At 37.9% G+C, this 18,711-nt stretch overlaps 1 protein-coding gene across 1 annotated transcript in view; it reads left to right on the top strand.

Annotated features, from left to right (window-relative positions):
* Positions 1-18,711, top strand: part of PTDSS2 (phosphatidylserine synthase 2) — a 46,321-nt gene that overhangs the window by 14,496 nt on the left and 13,114 nt on the right. Inside the window, exons 3-7 of the mRNA XM_062576375.1 lie at positions 2,840-2,922; positions 10,357-10,424; positions 13,400-13,534; positions 14,633-14,683; positions 17,684-17,797. Of these exons, the coding sequence (XP_062432359.1) occupies positions 2,840-2,922; positions 10,357-10,424; positions 13,400-13,534; positions 14,633-14,683; positions 17,684-17,797 (451 nt within the window). The remainder of the gene's footprint in view (positions 1-2,839; positions 2,923-10,356; positions 10,425-13,399; positions 13,535-14,632; positions 14,684-17,683; positions 17,798-18,711) is intronic.

Here is an 18,711-nt window from a genome sequence, read left to right as displayed (position 1 = left end):
TCATTGTCTTGTGTCTCTGAATCAACTCTTTTAAAATAGCAGAAACAATATCTTATTTGTACTAATGAAACAGTTTCCATGTTCTCCATTTCTTCTTTTGGCTAAGTGCTAAAATCATTTTTGTAGACAATTTATTTAGCATCTTCCTGATGTGCTACTCAAGAAAATACATTAGCCATATCACTCCAGGCTATCTGCAGGGATAGTTTGAAACATACCTTGTATCCCTTTCAAATCCTACAGCAGTTCTTATCTCAAGGCATGGTAAGCCAGCAGGGCAAGATGCAGGTTAGCCTTTGAAAGCTTCGTAAGGAGACAGTATGTTGATATTAAGGGGAGAAATCTAGTCACTGCAGAAAAACGGCTATGGAGCTGGCATGGATAGCATGCAACGTCATAGTTTTCTTCAAAACTTCCTGTGGTGAACTTAAAATCATACAGCTGTGGTCTCAGCTTATTTTAATGCAATTCTTGTCAGTGGATTTTAGAGAAAGGAATGTAATTTTAAGTTCCCCTGATGATTTAGATTCAGGTCATCCCTAGCTATGGGAAGATTACCTTCATAAGGGCTAAGACACTGACCTTGGACATCTTGGTTTGTGGTTGAGCATAATGATAGTGAGCAGAGATGTGTATTGTTACATGAGACAGAATGCAGCCTATTCAGTTCAAAAGTAGTCTTACAGTCCCGTTATTTTGAAATACAGAGCAGCGACTCAAAATGCAGCATGTTCTCGTTATCTGAGAACAGCTGAAAACTTCTTTGGCTTCTTCATTTTGGAAAATTATGATGGAGCTATCTATTAGCGGTTTAATTCAGTAGCTAGTTATGTTGCACAACCAATGTGTTTCCAAGTGTCCTAAAGCAAGCAAAACAACTGGATTGTGTCTGTTAAATAAAACTTATTTTTATTTTCATGAAGCACAAACTTCGTAGAGGTGAAGTCATAAAATAGTTATCATCAATTCTCATATTTTCTACTTTGAAAGAAGTGCTTAAAGCACAAATAGTCTGATATTGCTAGTTTGTACTTACTAGCTCCCAAACTGTATCCTGCCTTTTCTTTACTACTTGATGACTATCTAAAGACAGGCTGCTGGTATGTAACAGATTTTCTAAATAAAGGCAGAATTATTAGGCTCTTTCTCTGGTTTCTGCCAACAGATCAATTGTATTTACAATTAAGAACCACAACATTAACTGTAAACATGGCCTATGCTTACCTGGCAATGTAGTAAAGTATTTATCAATTATCTGTAATTCTTTAGCCAGCTCTTAAGCAGCTAAAATCAGAATGTATGAAAATTGTTGGGTGTTGAAATATAGAAAATCTAGCCTTTTAGACCATGTTTTCATCTATTATACCATCATCCATTAAGACTAAAGGAACACATTTGTGTATAGACTATAGGACTCTGTCTTCATGAAAAACAAGTGACGACCCCTGAAAAAGAAATGCTGTTTTTCTTACCTCTGAGATGTTTAAAATCCAGATTACCCCAGGAGAATTTTAAGTTGATATTATATACTTTGAAATTAACCATGAGACCTCACCTATCTAACTCTCATCTCCCTCTCTTCAGGTCTCTTGTGTTCTAAATGTCTGAGGTTCCTGACAGTAAGGTTTAGGTATTCAGGCATGAGTACTTGCACTTCTTATTTTTGTTTTGGTTGCAAAACAAAAAGTTACTTTAAAACATGCTGTCTGTAATCAGCAGAGTTCAAATTCTAGATCTTGAGTGTTGCTTGTTCAGTTTGTTTGTTCATGCTCTTGAAGCCAGTTGCCTACCTTTAAAGGGATGGATCCGTTTCACGTTAGCTTAAACTGATGAATATAGCCTTAAATGGAGACTGCTCTATGCCTTCCTTGAATGAGTTGTGAGCTGACCCAACTAAAAACTAATTTCTTTTTTTCCTGGATTAGTTGCACCATCTTGTTCTGGACATAAAATACTGCCTCCAGAAAGGAGGAAGAGAGCAGGATTGTGACAGTCCTCACTTAGGACTTGTGATGCTGTAACTGAGGATGAGAGAAACTGTGCAGACCTGGCCTCAGGGTATTGGGATGAGGTTGTAGGTCTTTGGGATACCTGGAGTTGTATCTGATCTATCTTTAACATCTCAGTTACAGAGGCTCTGTATTCTATTTCCTACTCTTGAAACAGCAGCAGTATTTGGTTTTTAAGTTTCTCTGTGTCTTTAGTTGACTGAAAATATGTTTTGAAGCAGTAACAAACAGGGAATTGGCTTTTCAACAGTTTGTCATTAAATTTCATTAAAAATTTACTGGATCAAGGAAAAGGTACTTCTCTAACCTGAGAGCTTTCTCTGTTGAATTTAAGAGTTTTACTAGCAAACCAAGTATGAAAACCTGTTAAAAATATAGGAAAGCGTGTGCCTCATTATTCATCTCTTAAGTGTGGCTTAATGATCATCTAAAGCCTAGGCATTATCATGTGAATTGGGGTTACTCTTTTTGTTTTGTTTTTACTGGGTGAGTTTTCAGCCAGATCCTGGTCTGGCTGGCTGAATACTGGTAGTAGTGACAGCAGAAGGAAGGGAATGGAAACATGCAATCCGTGGGGAGGGAGGGAGAGAGAGGGGTGGGCAGGTGAGTTTGGGGATTTGAGAATTTTGGGAGTTGAGTGTGCAAGAGCATTAAAGGTGTTTATACCAGTTTCTCTGAAATACAATCTAGAAAAGAAATCTATTTGCCACTGACGTGTTTGGTTAGCCAAGAAACAAAGACCAGACATTACTGACATCCAAGAATATAATTTACAATTTCATTGGGAAGATGAAGCAATATAAACAGTTTGTTTTGCTTTTCACTTTCAGAGGTATTGTTGCCAGTATTTTGGTTTTCTTATGTTTTGGAGTTACACAAGCTAAAGATGGACCATTCTCAAGACCTCATCCAGGTAATTTTAAACACTTAAGTTTCTCAAATGTTTCTGATAAATTGAATGGTTTATGCTGAATATAAATATTTTTGTTGCTTATAGAGGAGTTAAGTTGGAATTTAAATAACAATATAAGTTGAAGACTGTACATGTTTCACACAATCTTCCAGCTTTCACCTAGGTTTGAGACACTTGTGTGTGTTTTACCTACCTATGCATAAAGACAAGGAATTTGCTTAGTGATGCTTCTTTCTCCTCGCTTTTCTTGGAGTAGCCTGCTTAAACTCAGAGACATTCGAAGCAGTGTAGTGATCATTCTGTGCTTTCATAAATCTGCTTGTAGCATAGGATTTCTTTGAACCTCCCTATTCTGTCTTTCTGTTATTAAAGTTCCATGCAAATTGACAGTCTTGAAACCTTAACTTCCCTTTTTTATGCTTTTTTTTTCCTTCTCTGCTGTATAATGGAACTGTACTTCTGACCAAGTATCTAGTCCCTAGAACACTAAACTCCCTTTGCTTTAGGCTCACTGTCCACAATAACTGTTAGATTAGAAGCTCTTTGTAATACTTTGAAGATTTATGGTAAGACTGCAAGTCTTGAAGGGGTTTGAAACCACAACATAAACTCTCTTCCGTGTAGTGTTATATAAAGTATGAAAATACTTTAACATCCTTGATCTTTGGGGTATTTTTAGGGTTTTTTTTGAATCATTGAGAAGAATTAAGGGGATTCATATAGCCTTGCATAATATTCTTGAAAGCATTAGGCTCTTTTACAGTTAAATACAACTTCTGTAAGTATTTTTTTTTTGTACCAAAAATTTAACCTTTCAGTTTAAGAATCCTTTTCTGTGTGCAAAACAGCAGACTGGTTAAAAACCATCACCAAAGCAGAGATTCTTCTAGAGCAAAGTGTGCAGCACACCTCTGCTAACTTAAGGTTTTATTCAAAAGTTTGCATTTCTGAGGTCTTCTTAAGTAGCAACTTTTAATCTTTCATTTCTATTACCGTTAATTCTGATTCTTGGTATAAGGAAAATTACTTCTTTAAAGGACACCAGTGACGTTTGGCTGCTTTTCTATGATAACTTTCCATTTTAGAACATCACTGGTTCTCTGGAGTGAAAGTGGGTTTTATTCCCAAATACATGTTTAGTAGCCAGGTAGTACAAAGTGGAAGGGGAAAGTCCAAAGGTCAGAGACGTCTGCAACAAACTGCTGTTGTAGACTGATCCAGTGTCTACCACTTCTGTATCCTATGGTCTTGGAAACAGCAATTCCTGGACTGAAGCTGACTATCTTTCAGCAGCATGAAATCATCCATGAACAGGATGATTAAAGAAGCTTCCCTGTGTTCAGTCACTTTTGTACAATGATTTTACAAGTGGTCCAGATTGTGTTCGCTAGCCTAGGGAGCACATGCTGTTAGCTTGCTCAGGTCATTGTATCCTAATTCTGCACCCATTACATTCTGTGAAGCTGTAGGAGTTCATGTGCTCACAGCTAGAGCTGCTGTTATGCCAATGCTAGGTATTTTTACGTGAAACACTCCTCCTCAATATAGTCAGTATAGTAAGAGTATTCTTAGAGTATATTAACGTCATCTTTTGTATTAATGTCATCTTTGCCTCTAGCTTATTAAATGCAGTGATCTGAGTAGTATCCTTGGGGGCTACAGCAGTTCTGGGATAGCAGTTACTTCCACAGCCACAGCAAGGTATCTGGGTGCCTGTTTAAAAGAAAATGGTGGTCTTTCTGCAGACCTTTCTTGTGGGATGGTTCTTGCAGGCAGCAAAGGACGTGGCATTGCAGCCCTGTGAGCCTCGGTGTCCGCTCTCCAGTTACTGAGGGCTGTAAAGGAGTGTTGGGTAGTGCCCATGGGAAAATTGAGTCTCTGACCTTTGTTTCTTGAATGCTGTTCCTAGAGAAAGATCTCATCTCAAAAGAATTAACCAGCAGTCTGCTACTGTGTACTGCTTCCATTTATAGGGCAGAAAGAAGTCTCTGGGTGAGAGTGTGGTCACTACAGTCACATAGAGCCCCATCAGATCTGTTTCATGAATTCTTCAAGCTGTATCTTAGAAGTACTTAGGTTTCATGCCCTGCTTCTGTTGGGTGATTGTAGAGCCCCTCTGCCCTGGTTTGGAGCCCTCATATTCAGTCTGTCTATACCTGTTTGTGACTGGTTTTGAGATGTTTTATATCTTGGCCTTTTTTTTTTTTTTTTTTGTGTGTGTGTGTGTCCGTGTTGTTCGATTTAAATAGTTTGTGTTTGCTTGTGTGTAATACTAGCAAATATGTACCTGGTTAATTTATACACAGCTCACTTATGACATCTTACCACTAAAACAAGGAATTGTGCTTTTTAGTCTCCCCCTCAACATAAGCTTACTTTGACTATGAAATTTTAGTAGTCCTTCTCTCTGTCTGTCTTATTTTGAGTTATCTTCTTTGAAAATGACTGTCCAGACCTGTATAGGATATTGCAGATGTGTTACTGCTTATGTTTTTCACGATGGCATTAATGCTTGCCAATATCTCTCTGTCAGTACCTTGATGTTTTGTCTTAATATTGCATATGCTTTCTTTTCATGGCTACACTGGAGTGGTAGCTCAGTGTCTGACAGATAATACCTAATCTATAACTTTTGTTTTTAGCTGATGAGCTCCCATCATATAAGAAAGCTTACGGTTCCTAAGTGCACAGTGATGGACTGAACTCTTCTATTATTCCAGTCCTTTGAGATAATCTGGTTCTCTTTGTTGTCTCAGTCTTCCTTGCTACTGCTGTTTTTGTGCTTTGTGTCATTAACTTGCTTTTCACTAAGGCAATCAGTGAAACTGATCTTAGATCTATCATATAAATGGTGTCAATCCAGACTGTTGTGGGTTTTGTTTCCCTTCTCTGTATTATCTGCTCTGTCTGCTTTAGCCAATAGCTCGTTCAGCATTACTATTTTTCTAATGACTTTTCCCTATTTTCTCCAGTTTATTTAATAATTTCCATCATAGACCCATACCAGTTATGTTACCCGAATCCAGAAATTTATGACTATCATGAAAATAAGTATGTATGTTTATTTAGGAAAGACTGAATTTTGATATTCTTTGCCTGCCTCTTTTTGTCCCATTTTCCGTTTCCTTCCTGTAAACCCATAGCTTCAAGGCCTCCCTTTGGTTTCTAGAAGATTGCCTCTTGGTGGCTCAGCAAGATGCAAACAGCATCTAGACCATTCAGGGAAAGATGCTCTTATTCCCAAGGGAAAATTTTGCACTGGGGACAAATCTTAAATTTTGCTTGAGAATCCCTTAATTGCTGGGCAAACACCCAAATTTGGAGAAAATAATGCATTTCATACTGAAATTAGTTGTGGATAAAGGTCATCAATAGTTTGTCTCTTTAGTGTTTGCAAATAAAAGATATTCTTGATTCCTATTGTCAACAACCTTTAAGGAGCCTTGAACATCCAAATGATCTGGTTATTCTGTGGTGTTGCAAGAGTTCAGTGATGTGTTGTTGCCTTTGTTAAGACAACATACTGCATTGTAATTTTAATGAGATTTTCTGCGACAATTATTAATGTCCTAAGAAATAACTTTTAATCTTCCCAACCTTTATCAAGTTATTTTGATTTAGTACAACTTGCCTGGCAGCATAAGCAGTTTGGGAGTAAACTGCTGAGTTCTTAAACCATAGACTGGAGGGCTGAAATAGCTAGAAATGAGCAGACAAGAACTAGATCTCTTTTGTATCTATCTCAGCCTATAATGGGTACAGCACAGGTATCACGGGCTGTTGATGAAACTGGATGGAGAATCTGATTACCTTGTAATTCTGCAAAAAAAAAGAAATCATTTTACTGGAACTTTATCAAGGGAATAGTTAATGATGTGCCTCTTTCTGACTACTGCTTTAACAATTCAGGAATCTTAGTGTTTATTAATTTTGTTGCATAATTTTTTTGGCTGTCTGAATGGTGATGCTAACTGCCTGCTTTTTTACTGACTGGATAGGATAAATTACTGTATGTAGGGATTTGGACAAGCGGAGCTTTTAACTAATACTTTTCTATCTTAACATAGTCATTTAATGTTTTCAGGTGTTACATTTAGGAATATAAATTTGGTCACACTGAGCTAGGACTAGTCTGAAGCCTTATCTTCCCTCAGTTACTTTGTTGTCCCACCTGCTTGTCACATTGCAACTGCCAGGTCACAGCTGGTGCTTTTGAACCTGAGCTGGCCGTGGAAAACCTTTTACTCTCTAACAGTTGTTCAAGCAGGCATACGCCAGCGTGTGCTGATCTAGCTGCTCAGACCAGGCAATCAGTCTCCACGTGCATGTTCTCTGCAACTTCTGATTAGCGCTTCAGTGCTTCTGCCCACCAAACAGTTCCAAGATAAGCGATTTGTTTGGACAAATAACTTAGTGCAGTTCTTAACAGTTTTTTTTTGTTGTTGTTTTTGTTTGTTTGTTTTTTTTAACACCTTTTAACCTTTCACGTTGCATAGGTCAAACTCAGCCAGGTAGCACTCTCATTGCTAAGTATTAATTTTGTGTTCTCAGGTGTCCCTACAATGACAACAATATAGTTTCTGAGCATAGTAATCTCTAAACTTAAATATGTAAATGATTACTTGAGGCCTTTTTAATCGTGCAGACAACCCTACTTTGAAAGAGGTTCATGATGACAAGTACCTTTAAGGAAAACAAATAATAGAGGTATGTCAAAAATAACTTTATAGCTAAAGCTGAGGCAGGGCCAGGAAGAGAGAGAACACAATGTTTGTACAGCTTTGAAAACATCTTGTTTCTAGTGTGCATGTGGGTTATACAGCTATAAAGTAATTTAAAACTTCTTGGGTGCTTATGTCTGCTGAGGAGAAAACTCAGTAAACTATAACCAGCTCTTAATTTTTATTAAATATTTTGCTTTGGTAAGTATTGCTCAGTGTATTCAGCAGCTGCAGATCATCTCTTGGCAGAATTTTGTGTATACAGGGAAAGAAAGAAGCTGAAATACTGGCTTAGATTCTTCTATTGTCAGAGCTGTACATGAGTTCCAGAGCATGACGTTCATGGTTGCAAATAGCGTAAATTTTGTCATACAAGTTTTTAGAGATCAGAAGATAACAGCATTGTTAAGACTATTAATCTGAAGTTGATGTGGAAATGGAATGAAGCTAAATTCTTGTGGAGAAGTGAGTTAATGAAAAGCTAATTTTTCTGGCTTGAGCATAACGTTTATTCTTCAAAGTATGCAGTCAGCATGGGAAGATGTAGCAAACACCTTATCAAATAAAAACCTTTATAAATATATATTAATGCCACTACAGTATTTCTATCCTGCAGACTCGCTTGCAGAATTCTTAAATATTTTCCAGGAGTACAATGTTGCCAGTTTGGGGAGAAATTTTTTGCTTCTGAGTAATGCTGCGGCCAATGGAGTTTTGTCAGAGAAGGAGAAGGTTTCTAAACTGCATTCTAGGAAGACAACAGGAAGTACACTCTCAAACAGTCCCAGAAATTTGCCAGTGAATTAATCAATAAGTTGCAATTAATAAGTTAATCAATTCTGAAAGAGGGACAGAAGTCTTAAATAATCTTTTCTACCACTTTTGTGTACTAGGCAGCTGGACAGAGGCAGTAATTATTGCCTCAGTATGGAGAAGGCAGGCTGAACTCAACTTTTCCCTCCCTCAGGGAAGCCAAGGGACAAGCTGAGATCTACAGGAAAGGAGGCTTTTTCTTAGTTCTGCTGTTCACCAAACAGCCTATTTGAATTGGCAGTCTTTGCTTGGAAGCTGTTCAGGCCTTTATTGGAGGAGTTTGTTTTTACTTCAGGTTATCTTTCCTGTAAGCTATATTAATCGTTGCTTGTGAATGCATAGTTACAAATTTTTGATGTGTAGATGATGCTTCAGCAACCTAAACAAAGCTCTGAAAAAAATTGTCAGGCTAATTTGGATAAATTGGTAGATGTGCTCGTGGAAATCCACCACCAACAACAGGAAATACAAAGGGTTTTTTGTGCAGCATGTAACATGTTTAGAAGTTTTTGGTGGTGGTGATGGTGTCCTCTACTGAGACACTTTTCATTCTATATTGTAAGTAAGAAATGAGAATTGTGTTTGTAAACTTGAAGTAAAAATCTTAAAGTGCAGAAACTCCAGTGAAAGCTTTTACATGCAGAGTTCTGGACTTCCCGTTATCCAGGTCACAGCTGCTTTTTTTCTGAAAGCATCAAGTAGGCCATTTTGAGATTAATTTAGCAGTTCTACTGGAAAAGGTTACGCCTTCTCACATTTTATTTTAATGATGGTGTCAGAATCAGGCTGTTAGTTGAGAGAGATGGAGAGATTCTTTCTCTCTTTCTCCAATGTAAGGCTGAATTGGGCGAAGATGAGTGTTTTTGGTTTTTGTTTTTTTTTTTTTTTGGGGGGGGGGGGGAGTGTCCTACAAGAGGGTGAAAAAGTCTCTATTAAGTGCTGTGACACCATGTCTAGATGACTTCAGATTCTGAGTTTCAGAATGGGAGTTAATCTCATGCATAGTTTATGTTGTGGTCCTGATTTTTAGGCATTTTGCTGCATATGCACATGGGCCCTTTAATCCATTTATCCATTTTAAATAACTGTGTTAAAATTCAGGTGTTGCTTGAGTGTGAAGAGCTAAAATCGCATGCCTTGGGAGGGTGAAAAATAACTGCAGACTCTGAAGCAGCTGAGTTTTGCGTGATGTTTCTCTTAAAATTAAGAGTTTCAGATGATTTCATAGGTCTTGCATCTAAGTGCCTGCTCAAACTTTGTGTTTTTTTTCTATTAGTTTCACTTTTACTAGGAATTTATCTTTCATGTTTTTGAAATGCTCTCTGCCTGTTGAGGAGAGAACTTTGTCTTTAGGGAAAGAGACAAGCTTACCAAAGTAAAAGTGGTGGTCCCTCCTGCTAGTATTTCACCTGTCTTAGTGAGACATAGGCAGAGTTTGGCCAAGCAGGTTAGCTGTGATAGGTCTAGGAAAACCAAAGCTGGGAAGATCAGGTTGCATGAGATAGCAGAGGACATTAGATTGGTTCAGAAAGGGAACAGTTTTGTTCCAAAGATTGCCAGAAAACATTGTGAATGGCATTGTGAATGCATTTCACCCTTTAATTCTTCATTAGGTTGAAGTATTCTCATGGGTCCCTCTGTTCTGGGATGGGAGAGTGAGAGGAATTGCCTGAGCAATGCTGGAAAATGTACACAGTAACCCGTTTGAATGATAATTAAGGAGCCTTTCTGGTTGTGCTTCATTAGCAAGGATGGCAAATACTTTACTTGAGTACTGTGCTTTGTAATTTCTTGTTTAGAATATCTGTTCTTGAAACATTTAGTTGCATTGCAGTAAATGAATTATTGACGACTGTTTTGCTTGAAGTCTTGCTAACATCCCATTTGTCTGTTTCTGTAGCTTACTGGAGGTTTTGGCTTTGTGTCAGCGTTGTATATGAGCTCTTCCTCATCTTTATACTCTTTCAGGTAAGTAACATAAAATGACTTTTTAGTAACTAGAGATCTAATGTGGATATAAAATGCTCTGTATTGTTCCTTAAAATTCTCACTGATTACAGGAGATGCTGCTCCTTTTTTTTTTAATATGAAATTATTATGCTATTTAATGAGATTGGTAGGTTGAAGAAAGTGATATTTTCAAAATATTTCACCTTAACGTCTCTACTAACCTCCAATTAATCTCAATGCAGACTACACATGACAGTGAGGCTTTCTTAAGTAAAATGATAAGTCAGTGCACTTGGTTAGATCGAATGACCAGGAGTTGGTGCTTTTGGTGTTTAGTCTCTGTTCTGTTGGACTTGATTTGACTTGCTAAAATTGAATGTCAACTCTTAGTTTCTCAGAGTCTATAGAGCATAAAGGGAATTTATCTTGTTTAATATTTTGAAATATTTTGTGCTTGGATGATAGTTGCTTTAAACATTTTTCTCTGCAGTGAATAGAAACTATGCACGCAACTTTCTGTAGTGGCAGCAGATAGAGGATGACATTTTTCCAGAAAGATGTGTTGTCAGCACTTTCACATAAAGCACGCTAGTTTTTTACTGTATTCTTAAACGGAGAACTTTCCACTGGATTTTACAAATAAATGACTTCTCAGAAACTCAGCAGTTGAGGTAATATATTTTGAGATAAACAAGAACAGTAAACCTGATACTGTTGACAAAGCCGTTGTGTAGCATATATATACTATATTACCACTGCAAATAAAGTTTAATTGCCAAGAAAGGACTCCAGATTTTGGAGGTGACTCATCCTTTTCTCAGTTATGCAATGCAATTATTATGGTCTTCTCGGGCAACAAAATAATTTGAAACCTAAAGCAAACACAGAGATACTGAACAATGAGAATGGAATGTCCTGTTCCGTCAGAGATTTTACTACTGTGCAGATTTAGGTTCCGGTCAGAGTCCCCAGACGTTCCTTTTCAGGTTAGTATGGCCTTATGTTGAAATCTCAGTAGCATTTGGTGCTCTGTGTTTTAAAAGGGTTGTGCAAATACTATTGCATGCTCATCAAGCAACTTTAAAAAAAAAATCAGATTAGAGGAAATGAGAAACAAATTTTTTAAAAGATGCCTCTAGAAGCCATGTGAGCTTGCAGAAGTGGGACTAGAATTCAAAAGTGTCAGGACTAGAATTCAAAAGTGTCTTATGTGGACTTCCTTTTGGACTACATTTGCTTTGCAAACAGGTTGTTAATATTGATCAAACCCTTTCAGCCTGATTTCAAATAGTATTTATTTTTCAGCTTCACTCTTTTTCCTCGAGCCTCCTTGAGAGTCAGTGCCAAGCTGTTGAACACAGAACTGTTGATATTTTTTTATTTTACCTGGCTTATTGCTTCAATGAGCAGCTAGAATATGTCCACAGTAGATCAGTAAAGAAGACGATGCATTTCTGTCCTGTGAGGTATCTTGGGGGTTCAGTGCAAACCCTGACGCAAAGCCCTAATGTGTCATTAGGGTTCCTTTCAAGCTGCCTGCCCTGCTTGGAGAGAGTGGATTTCTGATCCTTTCACAGGCATGAACAGGTCTGTCTTGCCTTTTTTGTTGTTGTTCCTCACCACTGAGGAATACTTATTTAGTTCCAATTTATTCTTATGTTCTTGCTGTTTCATGTCACACTTTTTTATTTCTTTTTTTTAGACATCATTGTAAATGATACTCCTGAGCAGTTGCAGTCAAAATGAATAATGTTTCATTTTGATTTCATAGTACTGTTGTAGTTCTGAATTCTCATAGAAAATAAGCCTGGAATTGGTTTGCTTTCCTCTAGCAGTATGTTCAGTTATCAGCCATTTAGTTATTAAGGACACTTAATAACTGTTGCCCAGTTTTTTACTGAAAATGCATAGTATTTAGCGGAAGTTCAAACAAAGTTAAAATTATGCTGAATCTCTAAGTAACCAGACTTCCTTAAAAGCAAATACAAACTCACTCATACAGTTGAAATGTGTCTTAGTTAATGTGATGTGACTTTGGTAGTTTTATTCAATAATTTTATTATTTTTGCCGTTAACTAATTTTGACTTTGTTCTGCTTTTCTATCCTTTTCTGCCCTACTATCTGCTAGCTGCTCCCCTTTTGTCATAGATGCTGCATTGCTTTTGTTATAAAACGTTGACCCCAACATTGTGTTATTTCATTAGGTAATATTTATTCAGCAAATGTACGTGTGAGTTCCCAGTGAATTAGTTCAAGTTTTGGTCACCTTCTGTAACTAGTATTTTGGTAATTTCTTCCTTGCTGTTTGCTTCCAGTTTATCACCTATTCTGCTATTGGGACCGTAGTTTGGAGTGATTGTTTATTCAGAGATCTGCACTATTTTTTTTTTTCTGCTATGAAATGCAGTACAATTCTGAACTTTTTCTTGCTGAAGTGACCTGAGCATACATGCATGACTAATCCTGCTTAACAGTGTGTATAATCTCCATGCTCAATTTGCTGGTGTTTGCATATACTGTGTTTAGTTTCCAGCTGTATGTTTAAAGTGCTGCTGGATGTTTCCCATTCTAGGAAACCAGAAGATCACTAATGTAGTAGAAGCATTCATTATGGATGAGCTTTTCTTGAGTTTATTGACTGTTGTTTCCTTACCCTCACCAAGCTCAAAGAGGGGAGGAGAAGGACAAAAGGATCAGTGAGAAGGACGAATTTTATACCAGTTCCAGAACGCTGCATTTTTTCGGAGGGAGTGTAGGCAGTTGAGTGACTTAGTTCATTCTGTATCCATTTGTTTCTTTAATATTTGGTATTGGAGGCCCAGATACTCAGGGGTATACTCTATACTATGCTTTGACATCTGGCTATGTTTCAAGAACTGTTTTGCAACATAGATTAAAAAAAAATCCATTCGAAGATAGGCTGTTGATATAACTTCTCATCATATTTTTCTCTTGCTAAGAGGAAAACATGGGTTTTGTATTCCTTCTGCAGACTGTACAAGATGGCAGACAGTTTATGAAGTACATTGATCCGAATTTAGGTGTTCCCTTGCCAGAAAGAGACTATGGTGGCAATTGCCTTATCTATGATCCTGGCAATGAAACTGATCCACTTCACAATATCTGGGTAAGAAACAAAATACAGCTACCTACTAAAGAATATGAATATTTTCTGGTAAAAGATTGCTATATTGAACTCATTAAAGTACGGTCATGAGTCTGAGTATTATATCCGAAAACAGATCCTGACTGTGCTTGCTGCTTCAGTTTCAGACTCTTTAGCTTCTTATTTCTCTTCTGTTGACCTTCCCTGTTGATCAGACGGAGATGTGTCCGTTTCTATCCTAATTACATTCTCAGGAGAGGAGGGTAAATTGTTTAACCACGCTTGTGTCTCAGCTTATTGATGTAAACTGATTTCCCTAAGAGTTTGGATTTATTTGTGTGCTTAGGGAATTTTGTGCTCACAATCACATAGAAGCACAAAGTTTGAATGGTTTTTACATGTTGCCAAGCAACCCATAAATTACACTTTCTTGAACCGTGACTTGGAATATCTCAAACTGTCAGGGCAACTGGCAAACAGAAGGCTTGAAATTTAAGGGCAAAGGAATAAATGATTACTTTCTTACAACTCCATAATTCCATGGAATTGTTAGTGCATGTGTTGTGAGGAGCAATGAATCCTTTGGATCTACCATCCAACTTGTAGTACCTCAAGAATAACAGGATAACTGAGAGCAATAATATCTGTCATCTCCTAATGTTGAACCAACTCCTCCTTGGAGGAGGAAAGGCATTCTTTGCCTATGGATATTTCTTAGCAGAACTAATGAGATTTAAGAAGCTCTGTTAGATGCAAGGTGGTGGTATGATGGCAAAGTATATGTTCTTGCCCTGTTATGTCTGGCTTGAATGTATTCTGCTTTTGTCCCCTTGTTGCCATTTGGAAGATAAGGAACATGACATCAGAATTAAAAGGCAGTCTCTGCTTTATCAATGTCGTCCTAATGACAATTTCTGCTCCTTAAACTTTCTGACTTTGCTTAAAACATAGCTTGTTTGCTGTTTTGGAGAACAAAGAAACTGCTTAAATGCATCTAGTATTTACATGTGAAATTACTTTTATTGCTTCATTTTTTTTTTTCCTGGAAAATTCTTAAGCCTCAAGAATGGGTAATTGCTTATAGGGCAAAGTGACCTGCTTTCTCTTCTTGGTTTATAGGACAAATTGGATGGATTTGTTCCTGCTCACTTTTTTGGCTGGTACCTAAAAGTAAGAATTGGTTTTCTGTTACATTTCTGTTATAGTGCTATTCTACTTTTAAAGCCTGACTGCTTCTGTTTTACTGATGCCAGCGTTCACAATCAATTATATTAGGCAGTCATCTGTGAAGTAGACTGTTTGTAGAACCTAAAAAGCTGGGGGGTAGGGGCTCTTTGCTTGTTTGTGCGTGTGTTGGTTTTTTTTCTTTTTTTTTTTTCTTTTTTTCTTTTTATTTTGTCCCCTGACCATGCTAGGTGATCTCATTTCTTTCCTTAGTAACATTACATTGACAGGCTCTCTCCTCCACTAACTGTAATTCTGCAATCAGATCAATAAAAGTAAAAACTTTTACTTTAGTAGCAGCATAAATCCTTGAGTGACCTTTGAATATCAACTGTGAGTAAGAGTGTTCAGTGCAGGCAGTGAAAGTTAACAAATCACGGGTGCGTGATGATATACTAGCGTTATTCCAAGGCAGACTTTTCATCCCTTCACAATGGCTTGCAGACCAGGACTTTAGGTAGAGGATAATGTTTCAATTCTTGTTACTTTTTAGTAAGTGTCAACCAGCTGTGAAAGTAACTCCAGGGGTGCTTGTGACTGGCAGAACACACTCAGATATGTGGGTGAATACTTTAGTCTGAATACTGGCTGCTTTTTTGGGGGGTAGATAAGCTTGCTAGCTAACTACTTGGCCCTGCAGACCTTGCCTGTTCTTTACCTACAAGACTATCAGAAGTAATAAACTGAAAAAGCACAGCCTGCTTTAAAGATAAGCTGTGGCTGCTGCTTTGTATTTGTGTTCCCCCCTCCCACCCCCCCCCCAAAAAAAAAAAGTTCAGGAGCAGTGCTATATATAGTGTGGGGGGGGGGGGTTGTTCTTTTTTCTTTTTTTATGACAAAAAGATCAGTATACTAGGCATGGGAAGACTTGGGCTTCAGGTCAGCTTGTGCATGGCTTTCTCTGCTGGTATATATAGTTGTAAATTTGGGGCTATTTGGATCTTTTTCATCCAAGAGAATTATGTTAGAAACCTAGGTATCACAACAGTATTTCAATTACATTCTCTTATTTATTTTTAAAAATAATTTCATATAGGGAAAAAGTGCTTAGATGGTGAAAGCTTGGTAAAAAGACATAAGTGCAATAGTAATATGTTCCTGAAGAACTAGTATGGGGTAGAGTTCAAGAATTCAGTCTCTTCAATCAAGCTGTTGTCTATCTTGGCATGGAAAAAGCCTAGGTTTTTTTATTGAAATGACTTGTGAGAGTGTTTCCACAAAAATGCTTGAGATGATATATCATCTTGTTGACATGCAGTCTGATTTGAAGAGACAGCATACTCCACAAGGTTTTAATTTCTGTGCTGCTAGGTTAGAAAGAAACTGTCTATTTTTTTGTCAGTTTTTCTATATTTTCACCTATTTTTCTATAAAAATACAGAAGTAGGGTGTGTTCTCCTGGTAAACAGAAGTGAGCATGTGTTTCTTACTTGTTTCTGATTTGAGTGATAAACTCTTACATTGTACCTCAAAGCATCACAACTGCAATATTGAAAATGAATATGCCTCATTGGTCAGAAATAATTGCAAGCCTCCTGATTTTCTTTCGTATCTTTTAGATCACACATTGTCAGAATAACTATTTTCAAAACCAGTATGACAAGGCATATCTTATGTTCTGGTTGAGGAGGTCAACACAAAGTTACATCTTCCTTTCTTAATCAGTGCTGGCACATTTGGGGTTGCCACCTTCCCTACAGGCATTCTACTGAGGATTTGTGCACACAGTTGAGATCCCATGCAGCAGTATAGTATGTACCAACTTATCCACTTACAAATCAGCCCCCAGCCTGTACTGGTGCATGGGGTTATTCTTCCCTAGGTGCAGGACCCTGCACTTGCCCTTGTTGAACCTCAGGAGGTTCCTCTCTGCCCAACTCTCCAGCCTGTCCAGGTCTCTCTGAATGGCAGCACAGCCCTCAGGTGTTTCAGCCACTCCTCCCAGCTTGGTATCATCAGCAAACTTGCGGAGGAGGCACTCTGTGCCTTCATCCAGGTTGCTGATGAGTAAGTTGAACAAGACTGGCCCCAGTACTGAGCCCTGGGGGACACCACTAGCCACAGGCCTCCAACTAGCCTCTGCACCTCTGATGACAACCCTTTGAGCTCTGCCTTTCAGCCAGTCCTCAATCCACCTCACAGTCCACTTGTCTGATCCACACCTCCTGAGCTTGCCTAGGAGGATGTTATGGGAGATTAGTGTCAAAAGGCATGCTGAAGTCAAGGTGGACAATGTCCACCGCTCTCCCCTCATCTACCCAGCCAGTCGTGCCATCATAGAAGGCTATCAGGTTGGTTAAGCAGGATTTCCCCTTGGTGAATCCATGCTGACTACTCCTGATCACCTTCTTTTCCTCCATATGTCTGGAGATGACATCCAGAATGAGCTGTTCCTTCGCTTTTCCAGAGATGGAGGTGAGGCTGATGGGCCTGTAATTGCCTGGGTCCTCCTCCTTGCCCTTTTTGAAGGCTGGCATGATACTGACTTTCTTCCAGTCCTCAGGCACCTCTCTAGTTCTCCATGACCTTTCAAAGGTGATGGAGAGCAGTCTGGCAACAACATCTACCAGCTCCCTCAGCACTTGTGGTTGCATCCCATCAGGGCTCAAGATGTTCAGATGTAGAAATAACAGGTAACCAGTCAAGCCATGTATGCCCGCTGTGTTTAGATTCCTGAAGGATTAAGCTCCTGTTCCTCATGCAATCAGTCTTTAAATCAGAAAATAGCATAATAATTTGTCCCTACCATGCGGAGAAATGTAAATGTAAATCCGTCATGTGTCTTTACAGTATTTTTGGAGTTTTCGTATATTTATATTAGGAACAGTATTGTGGATGGTGTTTGGTCCTACTCAGTCTAGTGTACAAGTATTTGTTTTTGTAGTGGTTTGTAATATGTTATGTTGCATATATTTGAAAGACTTTCTTTTTTTTCCCTTTATGTAGACGTTAATGATTCGAGACTGGTGGATGTGTATGATCATCAGTGTAATGTTTGAATTTCTGGAATACAGTCTGGAACATCAGCTTCCAAACTTCAGTGAATGTTGGTGGGATCACGTATGTACTGCATGGGACATATTTATGTAAACTGAAGTATATGTTTTAGGGGGAAGGGGGGTAGAAAATAGTAAAAAAAAAATGAATTGAGATGTGCATGTGGCCAAAAATATGTATGTGACCACTGCAGCTCAGGCACATTGACACTTTGCCATTTGAACTGGTACTATGTTTGTCATTGTGTATGTATAAGCTTGTGGTTTGTTAAATTTCTCTGTGGAATGTCAACTTTGTTGCACACAGTTAAATATTTGTTCTGATTCATTCCACACCAGAGGGAGAAGCTAAAGGGTTACACTGAACACTTGCGTGTATTTGATGATAGTACAAACCACAAAATTTGAAGTTAAGAGAAATGTAAAATCTTGTGTATAGAGTTTCAGAGGGTGATTTCTTCTTGACTGTTAAGAAAACAGGCTCAGTGCGATTTATGTTGAGTTTTTTCCTTTTACTCTTTTCTGAAAATAGTAAATATTATTACTTTTAGAAGTTTTAGTCTGGTTTATAAAAGCTTTTTGAAATGATAAATATTTGTGTTAGGGAAAAGCTTGCATGGTCATTGCACTTGATACTCTGTAACTGTACACATTTTAAAATACTACTTGTATATTTCTTCAAGCTAGAGAGATTACTGTGATTTAGTTTGTGGAAAAAACAAGCTATATGGCTTACAATGACTCTTCTTTTTCCTATATAATGTAAATTGGTTAATTGGAGCAGTCAATATTGTCTGCATTCAAACACACAGCTTTGGCTGTGATGCTATTTCAGCTTTGTTTCTTTTTAATCCTTCTTACAGTACTATTTTTTTTCCCAAGCTTGTAATTCTTTGCCACATGGTTATATTCATAGAGGTAAATGCATTTTTAAAAAGAAAGGATCCAGGAAAGATCAGAAGCAGGAAACAATTCTAT

This window comes from Rhea pennata, chromosome 5 (genome assembly GCF_028389875.1).
Source record: "Rhea pennata isolate bPtePen1 chromosome 5, bPtePen1.pri, whole genome shotgun sequence".
Taxonomy (NCBI): domain Eukaryota; kingdom Metazoa; phylum Chordata; class Aves; order Rheiformes; family Rheidae; genus Rhea; species Rhea pennata.
This window is presented reverse-complemented; position numbering and strand designations above follow the sequence as displayed.